Source organism: Furipterus horrens, unplaced genomic scaffold, assembly GCF_987537825.1.
Source record: "Furipterus horrens unplaced genomic scaffold, mFurHor1.1.pri manual_scaffold_1, whole genome shotgun sequence".
Classification (NCBI taxonomy): Eukaryota; Metazoa; Chordata; class Mammalia; order Chiroptera; family Furipteridae; genus Furipterus; species Furipterus horrens.
In genome coordinates, this window is record NW_028327171.1 from 105,371,711 (window position 1) to 105,386,856 (window position 15,146).

At 38.5% G+C, this 15,146-nt stretch overlaps 1 protein-coding gene across 1 annotated transcript in view; it reads right to left on the minus strand.

Annotated features, from left to right (window-relative positions):
• Positions 1–15,146, minus strand: part of POLQ (DNA polymerase theta) — a 138,607-nt gene that overhangs the window by 104,248 nt on the left and 19,213 nt on the right. Inside the window, exons 8-9 of the mRNA XM_090277130.1 lie at positions 9,162–9,308; positions 2,464–2,676 (exon numbers count right to left, since the gene is read on the minus strand). Of these exons, the coding sequence (XP_090133256.1) occupies positions 2,464–2,676; positions 9,162–9,308 (360 nt within the window). The remainder of the gene's footprint in view (positions 1–2,463; positions 2,677–9,161; positions 9,309–15,146) is intronic.

The following is a 15,146-nucleotide window of genomic DNA, read 5'->3' on the forward strand; positions in this document are numbered from 1 at the left end:
TTTTGGATCACTTCAAAATTATATAGTTATCTCACCACTATGCTGTATACCTGAAACTAATATAAATAATATTGAATGTCAACTGTAATTGAAAAATAATTTTTTAATTAAAAATAAATAAAACCTCTAAGTGTCAGTTGGGTACTGGCCACTCAGTTAAAGATAATATTCCCCAGCCTCCCTTGAAGTTGGGAAATGTAACCATTGTGACATAGTTCTGGCCAATATGTGAGGAGAATTACTATGTGCAACTTCTTAAAAGGGCAGGATGTTTTTTACTTCTTCATCTCCCCTTCTAGAGGCTAAAATGCAGATGTTATGACAGAGACTGGAGTAGTCATCTGATACCATGATACCACAGGGTTGAAATTATATTGCTGAACATGGAAAACAAACCAGAAGACTAGGTCCCTGACACTGAAGTCACTTTATCAACCCCAGATTGCTTAAATTGTACTGTTACATGAGAAAAAATTAACTTCTAACTTGTCCAAGCACCTGTTATGTTGGCGTTTGTTACAGCAGTGAACTTATACTCTAACTAGTCCATTCACCAATAAATTATAGTCCATTCTTATTATTCATGGTAATCATGTTCTATAATCACCACAAACACTGAATTAGGGAATACCAAATCATTGCTCCTTGGGGAAGTACAGCGCTACCTTTCTCCAAGCCCTTAGGATCAACATTTTCAACAAAATCTTGTTTTAAGTGTGCTTCTGTTTAAAGAGACCTTAATTAATATATGTTATTGATTTATTAACATTAAACTCACAGCCAACAATGTTGTATCTCATGGCTTAACAAAGCTTATTTAACACACTTATTTTCTTTATAGGGTACATCACAGCCTTCTTGCACTTAGTAATGCTACATAGATGATGACTATGTAGCACTTCAGCACTATGCTTGGGGGTCACTTTAAACAGTTATATCCCAAAAAATCCCAAAAATGTAAATATGTGACACTAAATAGACCTGGAAAACAATGCCTGTTTACAATGTTAGAACTAAAACAAGAAGGTAGAATCATGTGTGCTTCCAGAGACTCAAAATTTGTCACTGCTCTGCACATGTCCAGAAAGGCCTGAGAAGTGTTGATTTGGGGGTAATGAATAAATTTTAGCATATTCATAAATATAGGATCCACAAATAGCGAGGATCAACTGTATTTAGGGACCTCACATGACAAGTCAAGTTATTCTAGAAGTCACTTCCTCAGTATACTCCCCAGCTTTTTGTGCCCAGAATATCCCACATCTTTTCCCATTAAAACTTTCCCTTTTCCCCTGGATATCCAAATTTTTCCTCAATAGCCACAGAACTGTTTGCCTCTTTATTTGACATATAGTATAATACTGGAGTCAATAAACTCCATCCTAAAGAAGAAAGATAAATAACAGAGAATGTCCCTCCAAAATTTCTTTAATATTAGAAGACTCATAACAATTCAGTCACACCTAGAATAATGTAGGTTAGAAATAATATATATGCTACATATTATAATAATAATAATAATATATTTAATTCAAACAAGCCTCTTCCTCACTATTTAAAACAAAAATTTGTTTGAACTGCTGGTAACATTATCATTACTTGCATCAATTTAGAGAGAAAAAGGTGGTAATCTAAAGTTCCTATTCCCAAAGTGTGAGAGTGCTTCCCAGCTCTCAACATCCCTACTTGAACTTAGACCAGCCACCTAAACAGAACTAATATCCATGAAAATTCCTACCTTCATTAGCACTGAATAGTAGACTATGCTGGAACCTAAAAATAATATTCCAGCTGTGATAAGTCATCCTGATAAACATAATACTGAATCATTTTACTGTATATACTACAAAAGAAAGTTTTAATTCTGCATTACAGTAGTCCCTCTCTATATCGCGGTTCACTTATCGCAACCTCACTATATCACGGGATTTTTAAAAATATTATATTTAATTATTTATCTAGGATTTTTCACTATATCGTGGGAAATTGCAGTACTGTATATGTTTGTTGTTAAAGTTATGTAGGTTTAAGAGTGTAGAATATGTTTAAGAACATAAGTAGTGCTTATAAAAGTGAGGAAAAGGTTAATAAGGGAGTGGGAAAGGTTAATAAGGGACTGGGAACAGTTTATAAGTGTGTGGGAAGGGTCTATAAAGCCTTAAAATATATATAAATACTAAAATAAATGTAAGGTTCCTACTTCGCAGACTTTCACCTATCGTGGGGGGTGTCTAGAACGTAATACCCATGATAAGTGAGGGAATACTGTAGTAGAAAATCAATCATTGACAATATATGAAAAATAACTTACATTATAAGTATTAAGTAAATCCAAAAGGATGACATTAGCACTTTCGATAATAAACACAACATGATGAGAAATGAGTTACCAGAGACTAGTCAAATTTCAAGTAGAATGACACTGTCTTTCAGCAATGCTATTTAAATTAAGTTCAGACTCACCTACTGTGTCTACTCCTTTCCTGCCAGCACGACCAACCATCTGCTTATATGTAAGAATATCTAGAGTTCGACCACTGAAAATAGGAGTCCGAATAATTACACGACGTGCAGGTAAATTGACCCCAGATGAAAGAGTAGAAGTTGCTGCCAAGACCCGAATCAAACCTTGACGGAAGGCTCTTTCAATGATATCCCTCTCCTCAAAAGTAAGACCTAAAAAAAAAGGAAGTTACAGTAGCATACACAGATGGCCCTTAAACAACAGAGGGGTTATGGGCACAGACCCCACACACAGTGGAAAATCTGTGTATAACTTTGGACTCCACCAAAATTCCTCCTATTGTCTAAAAGCCTTCCTAACAATACAATCAATAAGCAAATATTTTGTATGTTATATGTATTATATACTGTATTCTTACAATAAGATAAGTTAGAGAAAAGAAAAGCATAAGGAAAAGAAATACATTTACAGTACTGTACTATATTAATACCATAAGTTTATATTATCTATTTATAAGATGAATTGTCTGTTGGTACATATATCAATACTGTCTTATATGATACAAAACACTACAGATATTATATGTATTACTAACACTAGTAAAATATTTATATATTTATTTTAAAAACTGGGATAAAATACTCATGACAGGAAATTTACCGTGGTAACCGCTGTTAAATGCAGTCAGTGGCATTAAATGCATTCATGTTGTTGTGTTGTTATCAACACCACCCATCTCCAGAGCTCTTCACCCGTAAAGATATGTTAAGAGGATTAGCAGAGCACTAAAAAATAATGTCTGGCTCAGTGGATTGAGCATCGGCCTGCGAGCTAAGTGTCGCTGGTTCGATCTTCCAGTCAGGGCACATCAGAGAAGGAAAACTCTGACTCCAAAAAACCTCCGCTGCCTTGCGGCATACCTCTTCAGGGGAAAGGCTAAGGGAGTAAACCCCGACAGAAAATCCGGAGCCGGAGTCCTTAAGGCGGTTTGACGTTGTAGTCAACACCGGCAACTCCTGCGGCGCACCTGAAGCCAAGCTGTATTGACTCCGTCTTTCCCTTGGACCCTTCAGCTGCGAAGACAGGGGGGGTCTGCTGCATGGGCAACAGCAGACCCTCCATATCACCCTGCCCAGGCTCTGTAGCTTCAGCTTCACTGGAGAGGACACTCCAGCGTCATCGCAAGATGTCGATTCAACACGGGAGGAGACAGATACCGTGTCACTCCCGAGTTGGACTGCACAGCCATTCTCGGCGGTGCAGATAGACTCTTAAGAAGCTACACCATCGTCTCTCGAGACGGACGGCTGCCGCCGCCGATGACGACTAACACTAGACATCAATAATGAAAGATGTGAAAAAGAAATTCATATTTATTGACAGGTATAATAATGCATGCTTTGATAATGAAAGAGCAGCAATGCAATTGCTTGATAGCAGTCTAGAACAATCGATGTGGCTGTTTTGTGATAACCTAGACTGCACACTAATAAATGAATTACTATAAAATGTTTATGGCATATAGTACCAGTCATATTCATAATACAGTATTTGAAAACACTGTTACAGCTTTTTAAAAATCACTTACCTGTATGATAGGCTGATATACAGAGGCATATTGTACAGTAATTTTTTAAGGCAGTTACAAAACAGTAAGAAAACTAACACAATATTAATTTTATATTAACTATCACCTTATGCCTATGTAAGGATAGGCTATCATTTTAATACAGGTCTTGCTCATGATGTTCTACGTGAAGAATACTTATGCAGTGATGATGACACAAAAACATATCGTACAGTTCCTGCCCTACAGTTAGTATATTTTCACATTAATTGTTTCTTGGCCTTTTGGCTAAGATCAAGCATAGGTATATTTTCTTTTTTTCACTGTCCAAAGTTTATTTGGTGTTTTAGTTGGTATGACACTTGGATAGTTGGATGCATTATTTATATGTAGACTTTTCATTTTACATCATATGGCAATGTCCACTAGTCTGATTCATATGGTACACAAAATAAGATCCTTGAGAACAGTTATGCACAAGACATGCAATATTAGATTTATACATTGGATCCCAGGATGGGATTGACTGGAGAAAAAAAGCTGGACTAGGCTTGTTGGGAAAAGGAACCACAAGTTATATAGCACAGAGTGAATACACACCCCGTTTGAAGGGCAACTGTAGTGTGTGCAACATTGGCAGTGGTGCCTTTGAGCATAGGTATATTTTCACATGAAGACACACACAGGTAAGTTTATTAACTGTACAGCATGATGATCATTTGCAATTCAGTACATGGAAGTGGGTCATCATGAAAGTTTTGAATGTCATAATTTCACACTGAGTAGGCTGAGGAGGAGGAAAAAGAGAAAGGGTTGGTCTTGTCTCAGGGGTCTCCGAGATGGAAGAGGTGGAGGTAAAAGGGAAGCAGAAGAGGCAGGTACACTCAGCATAAGAAATGCATTGTAATTTCTGTCTGACTTTTTGCTCTTTCATTTCTCTAAAAATGTTCCACTATTTGCTTTAGTTTCAGTGCCCACGTCATAAAAAGGTCTATGCTGTAGAAGTCAAAAGCAGTCTTGAATAACTGGAACCCTTCTGCCAGGTTGTCTAATGACAGTTTGTCTTCCGGCACTGCTTCTTCTTTCTCTCCCAGCATGGCTCAGAAGCCCTCATCTCCATCAAGTTTTCTTCTTTAAGATCCATGTCTTGAAACCCTTCATCCCCCAACTTTTTTGCCATATTTACAACCTCTTCCATGGTTTCCTTGATTGATTGTCATAAAGCCTGTGGAGTCATGCACAACATCTGGATACAGTTTTCTCCAGCAAGAATTTATTGTTTCAAGTTTGATGGCTTTCACAGCTTTTTCTGTAACATTGGCCTCTTCAGCGGTGTGATTCTTCCAGACTTCCATGATGTTCTATAAGAATTATACTTCCATAACGTTGACAATCTTTTCCAGAGACTACCATGTGCGATGAGCGGTATATGTCCTTATGACTCCCTAATCTAGAGATTGAATTAGAGACATCATGTTTGGGGGCAAGCAGACCACTTAAACACACTCAGTGTTCAACTCCTGCATGTCGGGGTGGCCAGGGACATTGTCCAATTTCAAAAGAACTTTAAAAGACAGCTCCTCACTGGCAAAGTAAAAGCACTTCCTGACTTCACGGACACAGCATCAATGAAACCAGGCCCCAGAAAGGGTTCTCGCTATCCAGGTCTTCTTGTACAACCAAAAGTGCGGCAGCTGGCATTTATCTTTTCCCTTCAAGGCTCAGGGTTAGCAGCTTTATAGATAAGGGCAGTCCTGATCATAAAACCAACTGCATTTGCACAAAACAGTAGAGTTAGCCTATTCCTTCCTGTCTTGAATCTTGTTCATTTTTCTTCCTCACTAATAAATGTCCTTCCAGGATAGGGCACTTTCATCCGCATTAAAAACCTGTTCAAGCAGACATCCTTTCTCCTCAATAATTTTCTTAATAGTGCTTGGGTCACTAGAAGCTGCTTCTCCTGTTGATATTTTTTATGCCAAACTTCTTTCTAAAATAATTAAACCATACTTCGCTAGCATTAAATTCTCCAGCTTTAGATTCTTCACCTTCTTTTTGCTTTAAGTTGTCATATAATGTCTTTGTTTTTTCTTAAATCACACTAGAGTCTATAGATATGCCTTTCTTATAGCAATCCTGCACCCACATAAAAGCTGCACATTCAATACAAGATAAAGTAATTCACAAAAGTGTAAGGTTTTCATGCCTGCTGGCATAGCTGCAGTGAAGGATCACGAATTTCCTTTTCTTTTTTCACAATAGTCCTTCTGCTGTATTTGCTTATCTTGAGATGGCGGGCAACAACAGCTGCAAACATCTATCTACAGTATATATATATCAAGCAATTCAACTTTGTCATGTAACGTCATGACTTTTCTGTTTCTTAGGAGCACTTCCAGCATCACTAGTGGCACTCTGTACGCGTCCCATGGTGTTATTCAAGGCTTACAGTGTTGCACTAAACATGATGAAAAATATGCAAGAAGTGCAAGAGATCACTTTTTACGATGATATCCAATGTACTGGAAAGACAAACTGATCACAAGATGATTAGGGTCACAGGGCATTTTAAGTGCTTCTCGCAATGTTTGAATGGGTAGCTATGAAATTATTGCAGTACACTATGCGCTACAGTTAATTTTAATAAGGTATGATTTAATACTGTATCTTTACATTTATTTACATTTCTCTCCACTGTGAATAGCACCACGTATGGTCTGTTAAGTGTTTCTGCACATAAGTTTTGATAAATTTTAACTTTTTATAGTAGATCTGTGTACATTTTATGGAATTAAATGGACTAATAGACCATTTTCTGTGGCATTAAAATAGACTAATATCTAAATATATTTTATGCATCCATGACATACCTAATTTTTTCTTTTAAAAAAATATTTCTAAGCTACATAGTTCATCTGTGAGTTTTTCAAATTGTTGCAAAATTCCAAAAATTTTTCCAATATATTCATTGAAAAAAATCTGCATGTAAGTGGACCCATGCAGTTCAAATCCATGTTGTTCAAGGGTCAACTGTGTATATATGTGCATGCATATATGTATGTGTATGTATATTTATAAGTTTATTTATATATGGCATGTTAAAATTTTTTAATAAATTTAAGAGGTTAAATTCCTAATCTTAGATACTATCTATTCTTAATCATAGCCTTAGCACATATGATCATGGAAAGACCACTTCCTGAAAGAAATTATTTAATTCAGTGACTATCATAATCCTTGCAATTTTGACAAGCTATTTGATTTTTAAACATTCTACCCCTCTCAAAATACAATATGTCAATTTCTAAAATTAGCTTGATTTTAATATAAGTGTAACAATATTTCAGTACCCCTTGAGATAAAAGAAGACACTCAGAGTGGCATAAAATTAGGTTAGCAAGTACAGTAGTTCCCCCTTATCTGCAGTTTTGCTTTCCATGGTTTCAGCTGCCCACAGTCAACTGTGGTCTGAAAACATTAAATGGGAAATTCCAGAAATAAATAATTCCTAAGTTTTTAATTGCAAGCTACTCTGAGCAGCATGATGAAATCTCACACTGTCGTCTTCTCTCTGCCTGGGATATGAATCACCCCTTTGTACAGCACATCCACACAGCAAACACTACCTGCCTATTAGTCGCTTAGTGGACACCTCAGTTATCAGATTGATTCCTGGTGCTGCAATGCTTATCTGCAAGTAAGCCTTATTTTACTTAATAAAAGGCCCATACTGCAAGAGTTATAATGGCACACTGGATATGCCAAAGAGAAGCCATAAAGTGCTTCCTTTAAGTGAAAAAGTGAAAGTTATCTACTTAATAAGGAAAAATACTGTATAGTCATGCACTGCATAACAGCATTTCAGTTCACAACAGGCCACATATTCATGGTGGTCCCATAAGATTATAATGGAGCTGAAAAATTCCTGTCACCTAGTGACGTTGTAGCACAACGCATTACTCACATGTTTGTGGTTATGCTGGGGTTAAGAAAACCTGCTGTACTGTCAGTCATATAAGGATACTACACATATAAGTATGTATACTACATAATACTTAATAATGATAACTGTTACTGGTTTATGTGTTTACTCTACATTTTATTGTTATTTTAGAATATATTCTTTCTACTTATTAAAACAAAGTTTGCTGTAAAACAGTACGCCAAGTTACTCCAATAGTAGCCTCATACATTTTGTGCTTACTGTATCTCTTGATTGCATCATTTTCTCTTGTGCTTGATTTAATCTCATGTTACTTTGTGAATTTAGTGTAGCTTAAATTTAAAATATTAATAAGTCTACAGAAGTGTACAGTAATGCCCTAGGCCTTCACATTCACTCAGCATTTGCTCACTGACTCACCCAGAGCAACTTCCAATCCTGTAAACTCCATTCATGATAATGTACCATTTTTTTATCTTTTATACTGTAATTTTTCTATGTTTAGATACAAATATTTACCATTGTGTTACAAGTGTCTACAGTGGTCAGTATAGTAACATGCTGTATATAGGTTTATAGCCTAGAAACAAAGGCTATATATACCACATAGCCTAGGCATGTAGTAGACTATACCATCTAGGTTTGTGTAAGTGCACTCTATGATGTTTGCACAACAACAAAATTGCCTAATGACACATGAAGTGGTGCATAACTGTATGCTGAGGTTGCTAAGATTTACAGTAAGACTGAATCATGTATCGTGCAATTGTAAAGAAGGAAAGAGAAACGTGCTAGTTTTACTGTCACAGCTCAAACTGCAAAAGTTACAGACACAGTATGTGATGAGTGCTTAGTCAAGATGGAAAAGGCATTAGATTTGTGAGTAGAAGATGAGAAAACATGCTCTGATTGATGGCAACATGTTGCACCAGAAAACACTGAGCCTAATATGAAGACTTCAGCAAGTGACACCAAGTCAGTGACTGCCAGTAAGGCTTATTATAGATAAGTAAACCTAAATATTCTTGTTTTACTTGTACTTAATCTTAATGACGCAATTTCTAAAAATGAAATTTAAGAGTATTAAGTGTGGTGAATAAGAAATCAAATACATGTAAACACAAAACTTAAAAAATTGTGAGATTTTTGGAGGGGGCTTCTTAGTAACAGAATATAAATATGGATACCTGCATGATGAAATGCTACTCCCCATGGTACAGTTTTTTGTAATACAGAGTCCAGTCCTGAAGGCGAATGTTTTAGCTGATCAATCACTTCTAGGAGGCCTTTTTGTTCCAGCATCACTGGTGAAAGTTCAGATGACCTTTCCAGTCCTGTCACACAAAAACATTATCAACACTGTTCACTTCTGTCTGGACCTCTTTAAGTGCTATCTGCCTAAGATGTTACAGAGCTAAACACTAGGACAATGATTCTACAACTACATATAGTAATTGCCTTTACACCTTTTTAAAATACTGATGACAGCCTCTCAACCCTGGACATTGTGATGCATAGTGTACAACCTGGACATAAGGGATTTTAAAATCTCCCCAGGCAATTCTAAAATGCACCAAAGTTTAGGAAACACTGTATTAGGGTGAGACCAAGACCACAGGAGGGGAATAAAGGAACCAGCTGGAGGAAGGAAAGGATTATATACAAGTATAATGGCTACGACACAGAGCCTAAACATCGAAATCCTTACTCAGAGTGTGTCCTACCAACCAACAGTGCCAGAATCACCTAGGAGCCTAATTCTATGTGACAATATTTTTGGCTTCCTTGGCACCAATGTGGTAATTACATTATCATCTGTTTTTGCCTCTCTGTAAACTTCTCCTCCAGTAAGACCTTCACTCTCCACAGGAACCATGTTTTCTTAGATAATTTTCCAGAGATTTGGATTTCTGAACTAGTAAAACTTCTTATAAAATATACATTTTACTTTTTAACTTTTTAGGTTAAATTTTTTTAACATTTTGAGTACCCACAGAAGGTTGCCAATATTTTATTATGGTGAAGACAATTAAAAGCTTTTTAGACTTCCAATTAAGATGGTGGCATAGATGAACATAGCTTGCCTCCATGCACAACTACATCAAATATACAACTAAAATATACAACAACCATCACTCAGAACCATCAGAAATTGAGTTGAATGGAAATCTGACAACTATGGAATTAAAATAACCACATCTATCAACACTGTAAGGAGGGACAGAGACACAGAATGGGCTGGTCCCACACCCACATGTGGTGGATAAAAATTCAGGAGGGATATCTCAGGAGCAAGGAGTCTCAGCCCCACACCAGGACCCCAGCCCAGGGTCCCAATGCCAGGAATATAAGAACCCATAACTTCTGGCTACAAAAACAAGTGGGGATTGAGTCAGAAGAAACTTCTGGAGTCCCAAGCAGTTCCGCTTGACCTACACACAGACTTAATCACACTCACTCCCTCTGAGCTCCAGCACCAGGGTAGCAACATGAAAGGCACCAGTGGCATACAGGAAGAAAGTGAAGTGCCTGAAATCAAGTGAGAGCTGGGGGACAGCTTCCTCCCAGACAGAAAGGTGGGTAGAGGCCATTGTCATTTTTCTGAACCTTCCCCAGACCAAGCCACAGAGCCTGTAGGCTGATGCCATATGTGAGACTCCATCAATCGAGCTAATACTGTTTTTGCAACACTGCAGAGCCCAAGAGACTCAGTCCTACCCAACTTATGGGGCCACACAAGCTGCTTTTCCATAAGAATGTCTGGGTTTGCTTTGGTTGGTGTGACTCAGTGGATTGAGCCCCAGCCTGCAAACCGAACGGTCACTGGTTTGATTCCCAGTCAGGGCACATGCCTGGGTTGTAGGCCAGGTCCCCCATTGGGGGCATTCAAGAGGCAACCAATGATCTATCTCTTGCACATCGATGTTTCTCTCCCTTTCTCCCTCATTTCCCCTCTCTCTAAATAAATAAAATCTTTAAGAAAAAATAAAAGAATGGCTGGTCTTAGCTCATGCTTTACAACTTCCTAAATCCTCTCAAACAAGCAACAGCCAGCCTCAGGGAGCCCCCAGCCTCCCATACCTCTTCCTAACAAGCCCCAGGCTCAGCAACAGCAGCAACCAGCTGAGACACACAGCTTGACTTCACCTGGGAATCTCCAAGCCCAGGACAAGTAGAAACCATCTCAGATTGCTTTATAGCTCAGGCGGGGTGGCCTTGGGCAAAACACAGGGAGCAGCTGACCCTGGTCTGCACACCTGGGAAACACGAGTGCCCGTACAATCGGTGGACAGCTACAAACCACGTCAGAACACCACCACCCTGCCCTGCACAACTGATCCTTCATGAAGGGTGGAGGTAGGTGGTCAGTGCTCCCAGCCAGTCCTTGCAGCTCACTGGCTTGGGTAAGTCCCTCCCATTGACCTTCAAACAGCAACAAAGGCTCAACTACAAGAGATACATGTACTCAGCCCACACAAAGGAACCACTCTGAGTACCCGGCTTAAGTGATAGGGGAGATGGTGCCACTGGACCCGACAGGACACCTACTACATTAGGCCACATTTCCGACACAGGGAGTTATAACAGCTGTACCTAATATGTGGAAACAAACCTAGGGAGGCCACCAAAATAAGAAGACAAAGAAATGTGGCCAAAATGAAAGAACAGATCAAAACTCCAGGAAAAAAATAAATAAAATGGAGATAAGCAATCTATCAGAAGCAGAGTTCAAAACATTGCTTATAAGGATGCTCAAGGAATGTAGTGAGGACCTCAACAGCATAAAAAGAAGTTCCAGTCAGAAACGAAGGACGTACTAATTAAAATGAAAAACAATTTACAGGGGAAAAAAACAGGAGATTGGATGAAACTGAGAATCAGATCAAGGATTTGGAATATATAAAAGCAAAAAACAATAAGCCAGAACAACAAGTAAAAAAAGAATCCAGGACTTCCAGCCAAGATGGAGGCATAGGTAGACGCACTGCATCTCCCTCCACAACTAAGAAGGAATACAACTACCTCAAAACTAGAGATAACCAGAAGTTCCAGAAAATTGAGTTGCATGGAAGTCCAACAAACAAAGATATAAAGAAGAAATACTCATCCAGACAGGTAGGAGGGGCGGAGCTGGGGCAGAGAGAATGCAGTGTGGTGGTGGCAGCAGTGGTGGCACCAAAAGGCCGGCGAAAAGTGCAGTCACACATTTTAAAAAGTAGGAAGGGACACCTGGGGAACACTCCTAGCACCAGACCAGACCAGCCTCCACAGCTCAAGGTCCCAGCACCGGGGAAAATAAAGCCTCATTGCTTCTGACTGTGCAAAACAGTGGAGGTTGGGGTGGAGGAAGAAACTGCCGGTCTCTCAGCAGAATCTGTTTGCTTAAAGGGCCCCCATGGTCCTAGAATGTCCGCAGACCCACCCACACTGGGAATGACAGCCAGGGCAACAGCTAGAGGGGCACCAGTCACATACAGAAAGTGGCAGAAGTGCCTAGAAAAGGGGTGAGTGCTGAGCAAGAGGCATTGTTCCCTCTCAGACCCCTCCCCCACATACAGTGCCACAGGGTGGTGAAATGGGTCACCATACTGATGAATACCTAAGGCTCCACCCCTTACAACATAACAGGTATGACAGTTTTACCTAAGACACGGAGGCAAACAAACAGGGAAGCCTGTCAAGATGAGGAGACAAAGAAGTATGGCCCAAAGAGGGAATGGATCAAGGTTCCAGTGGGAGAACTACGCGACAAAGAAATAGCTAACCTAACAGACGAGGAGGTAGCCCACTTAACAGACATAGAGTTCAAAACACTGGTGCTAAAGATGCTCACAGGCTTGACAGATATTCTTAAGTACGGCAAACACAGAAGGGAAGAAGTGGAGGCTATGCAAAATGAATCAAAGAAAAATCCACACAAAACCAATGCTGAAGGGAAGGAAACTGGGGTTCAAATCAATGATTTGGAACATAAGGAAGAAAAATATAGTTAACCAGTACAGAATGAAGAAACAAGAATTGAAAAAGATGAGGAGAGGCTTAGGAACCTCTGGCACAACTTAAAATGTGCCAACATCCAAATCATAGGACTGCCAGAAGGAGATGAGGAAGACGAAGAAATTGAAACCTTATGTGAAAAAATAATGAAGGAAAACTTCCCAAACTTGGTGAAGGAAATAGACATACAAGTCCAGGAAGCACAGAGTCCCAAACAAGCTAGACCCAAAGAAGACCACATCAAGACACATAATAATTAAAATGCCAAAGGTTAAAGATAAAGAGAGAATCTTAAAAGCATCAATAGAAAAGAACAGAGTTACCTACAAAAGGGTGCCTATAAGACTATCTGCTGATTTCTCAAAAGAAACTTTGCAAGCAAGAAGGGACTGGCAAGAAGTATTCAATAAGATGAAAAGCAAATAAGCATAATTGGTAGGTACAACCAGATTACTCTATCCAACAAAGCTATCATTTAGAATGGAAGGGCAGATAAAGTGCTTCCCAGGCAAGGTAAAGCTAAAGGAGTTCATCATCACCAAGCCATTATTCTATGAAATGTTAAAGAGACTTATTTAAGAAAAAGAAGATAAAACTATAATCATTAAAATAACAACAAACTCACAACTATCAACAACAGAATTTAAAAAATAAAAACAAAAACTAAGCAAACAACCAGTATAGGAACAGAATCATAGGTATGGGAATCATTTGGAGGTTATCAGCTGAGAGAGAAAATGGAAGAAATGTGGAAATGGTGCAGGGATTAAGAAGCATAACTGGTTGGTACAAAATAGACAGGGGGAAGTTAAGAACAGTATAGGAAAGGGTGAAGCCAAAGAACTTATATGCACAACCCATAGACGTGAAGTAAGGAGCTGGGACTGCGGAGGGGATGGGTATATTGGGTGGACGAGAGCAAAGGGAAAAGAATTTGGGACAACTGTAACAGCATAATCAATAAAATATACTTTAAAAAAAAGAAAGAAAAGAAAAAATGAATCCAAAATAATGAGGGTAATATAAGCAGTCTTTGGAACAACGTCAAAAGTTCCAACATTCACATCATAGGGGTGCCATAAGGAGAAGAGAAAGAACGAGAAATTGAAAATCTATTAGAAAAAATAATGAAACAAAACTTCTGTAATTTAGAGACTTAAATAGACATGCAAATCCAGGAACACAGAGAACTCCAAACAAGATAGATGCAAAGAGGCCCACTCCAAGACACATCATAATTAAAATGCCAAAGGTTAAAGATAAAGAGAGAATCTTAAAAGCAGCAAGAGAAAATTAGTTACCTACAGGGGAGTTCCTAAAAGACTGTCTGCCGATTTCTCAAAAGAAACTTTGTAGGCTAGAAGGGATTGAAAAGACATATTCAAAGTCATGAAAAGTAAAGACCTACAGCCAATATTGCTCTACCAGGCAAAACAATCATTTAGAATTGAAGGGCTGATAAAGAGCTTCCCAGGCAAGAAAAAAACTAAGTGAGTTCATCATCACCAAACCATTATTATATGACATGTTAAAAGGACTTATTTCAGAAAAAGAAGATCAAAACTATGAACAAGAAAATGGCAACAAATATATATCTATCAGAATTGAATCTGAAAAACAAACTAAGCAAATAAGAACAGAAACAGAATCATGGATATGGAGAGCATTTAGATGGTTGCCAGATGGGAGGGTGGTGTAGGGGAATGGGTGAAGAGGTGAGGAAATTAAGAAGTACAAATAAGTAGTTACAGAATAGTCATGGGGATATCAAGTATAGTATAGGAAATGGAATAGCCAAAGAACCTACATATGACTAATGGACATGGACAATGGTGTGGGGATTGCCTGAGGGAGTGTGGGGGGGGTGCTGGGTAGAAGGGGTCAAAGGAGGCAAAATTCGGACAACTGTAATAGTATAATCAATAAAATATATATTTTTTAAATTTTTGTATGGAGATACCTCAAAAAATTAAAAATGGAACTCTCTTGTGACCCAGCAATTCCACTGCTGGGAATTTATCTGAAGGAACCCGAAACACTAATTCAAAAGGACATAAGTACTCTTATGTTCATTACAGCATTATTTACTATCACCAAGATATGGAAGCAGCATGAGTGTCCTTCAGTAGTTGAGTGAATTAAACAACTATGGGACATCTACACAATAGAATACT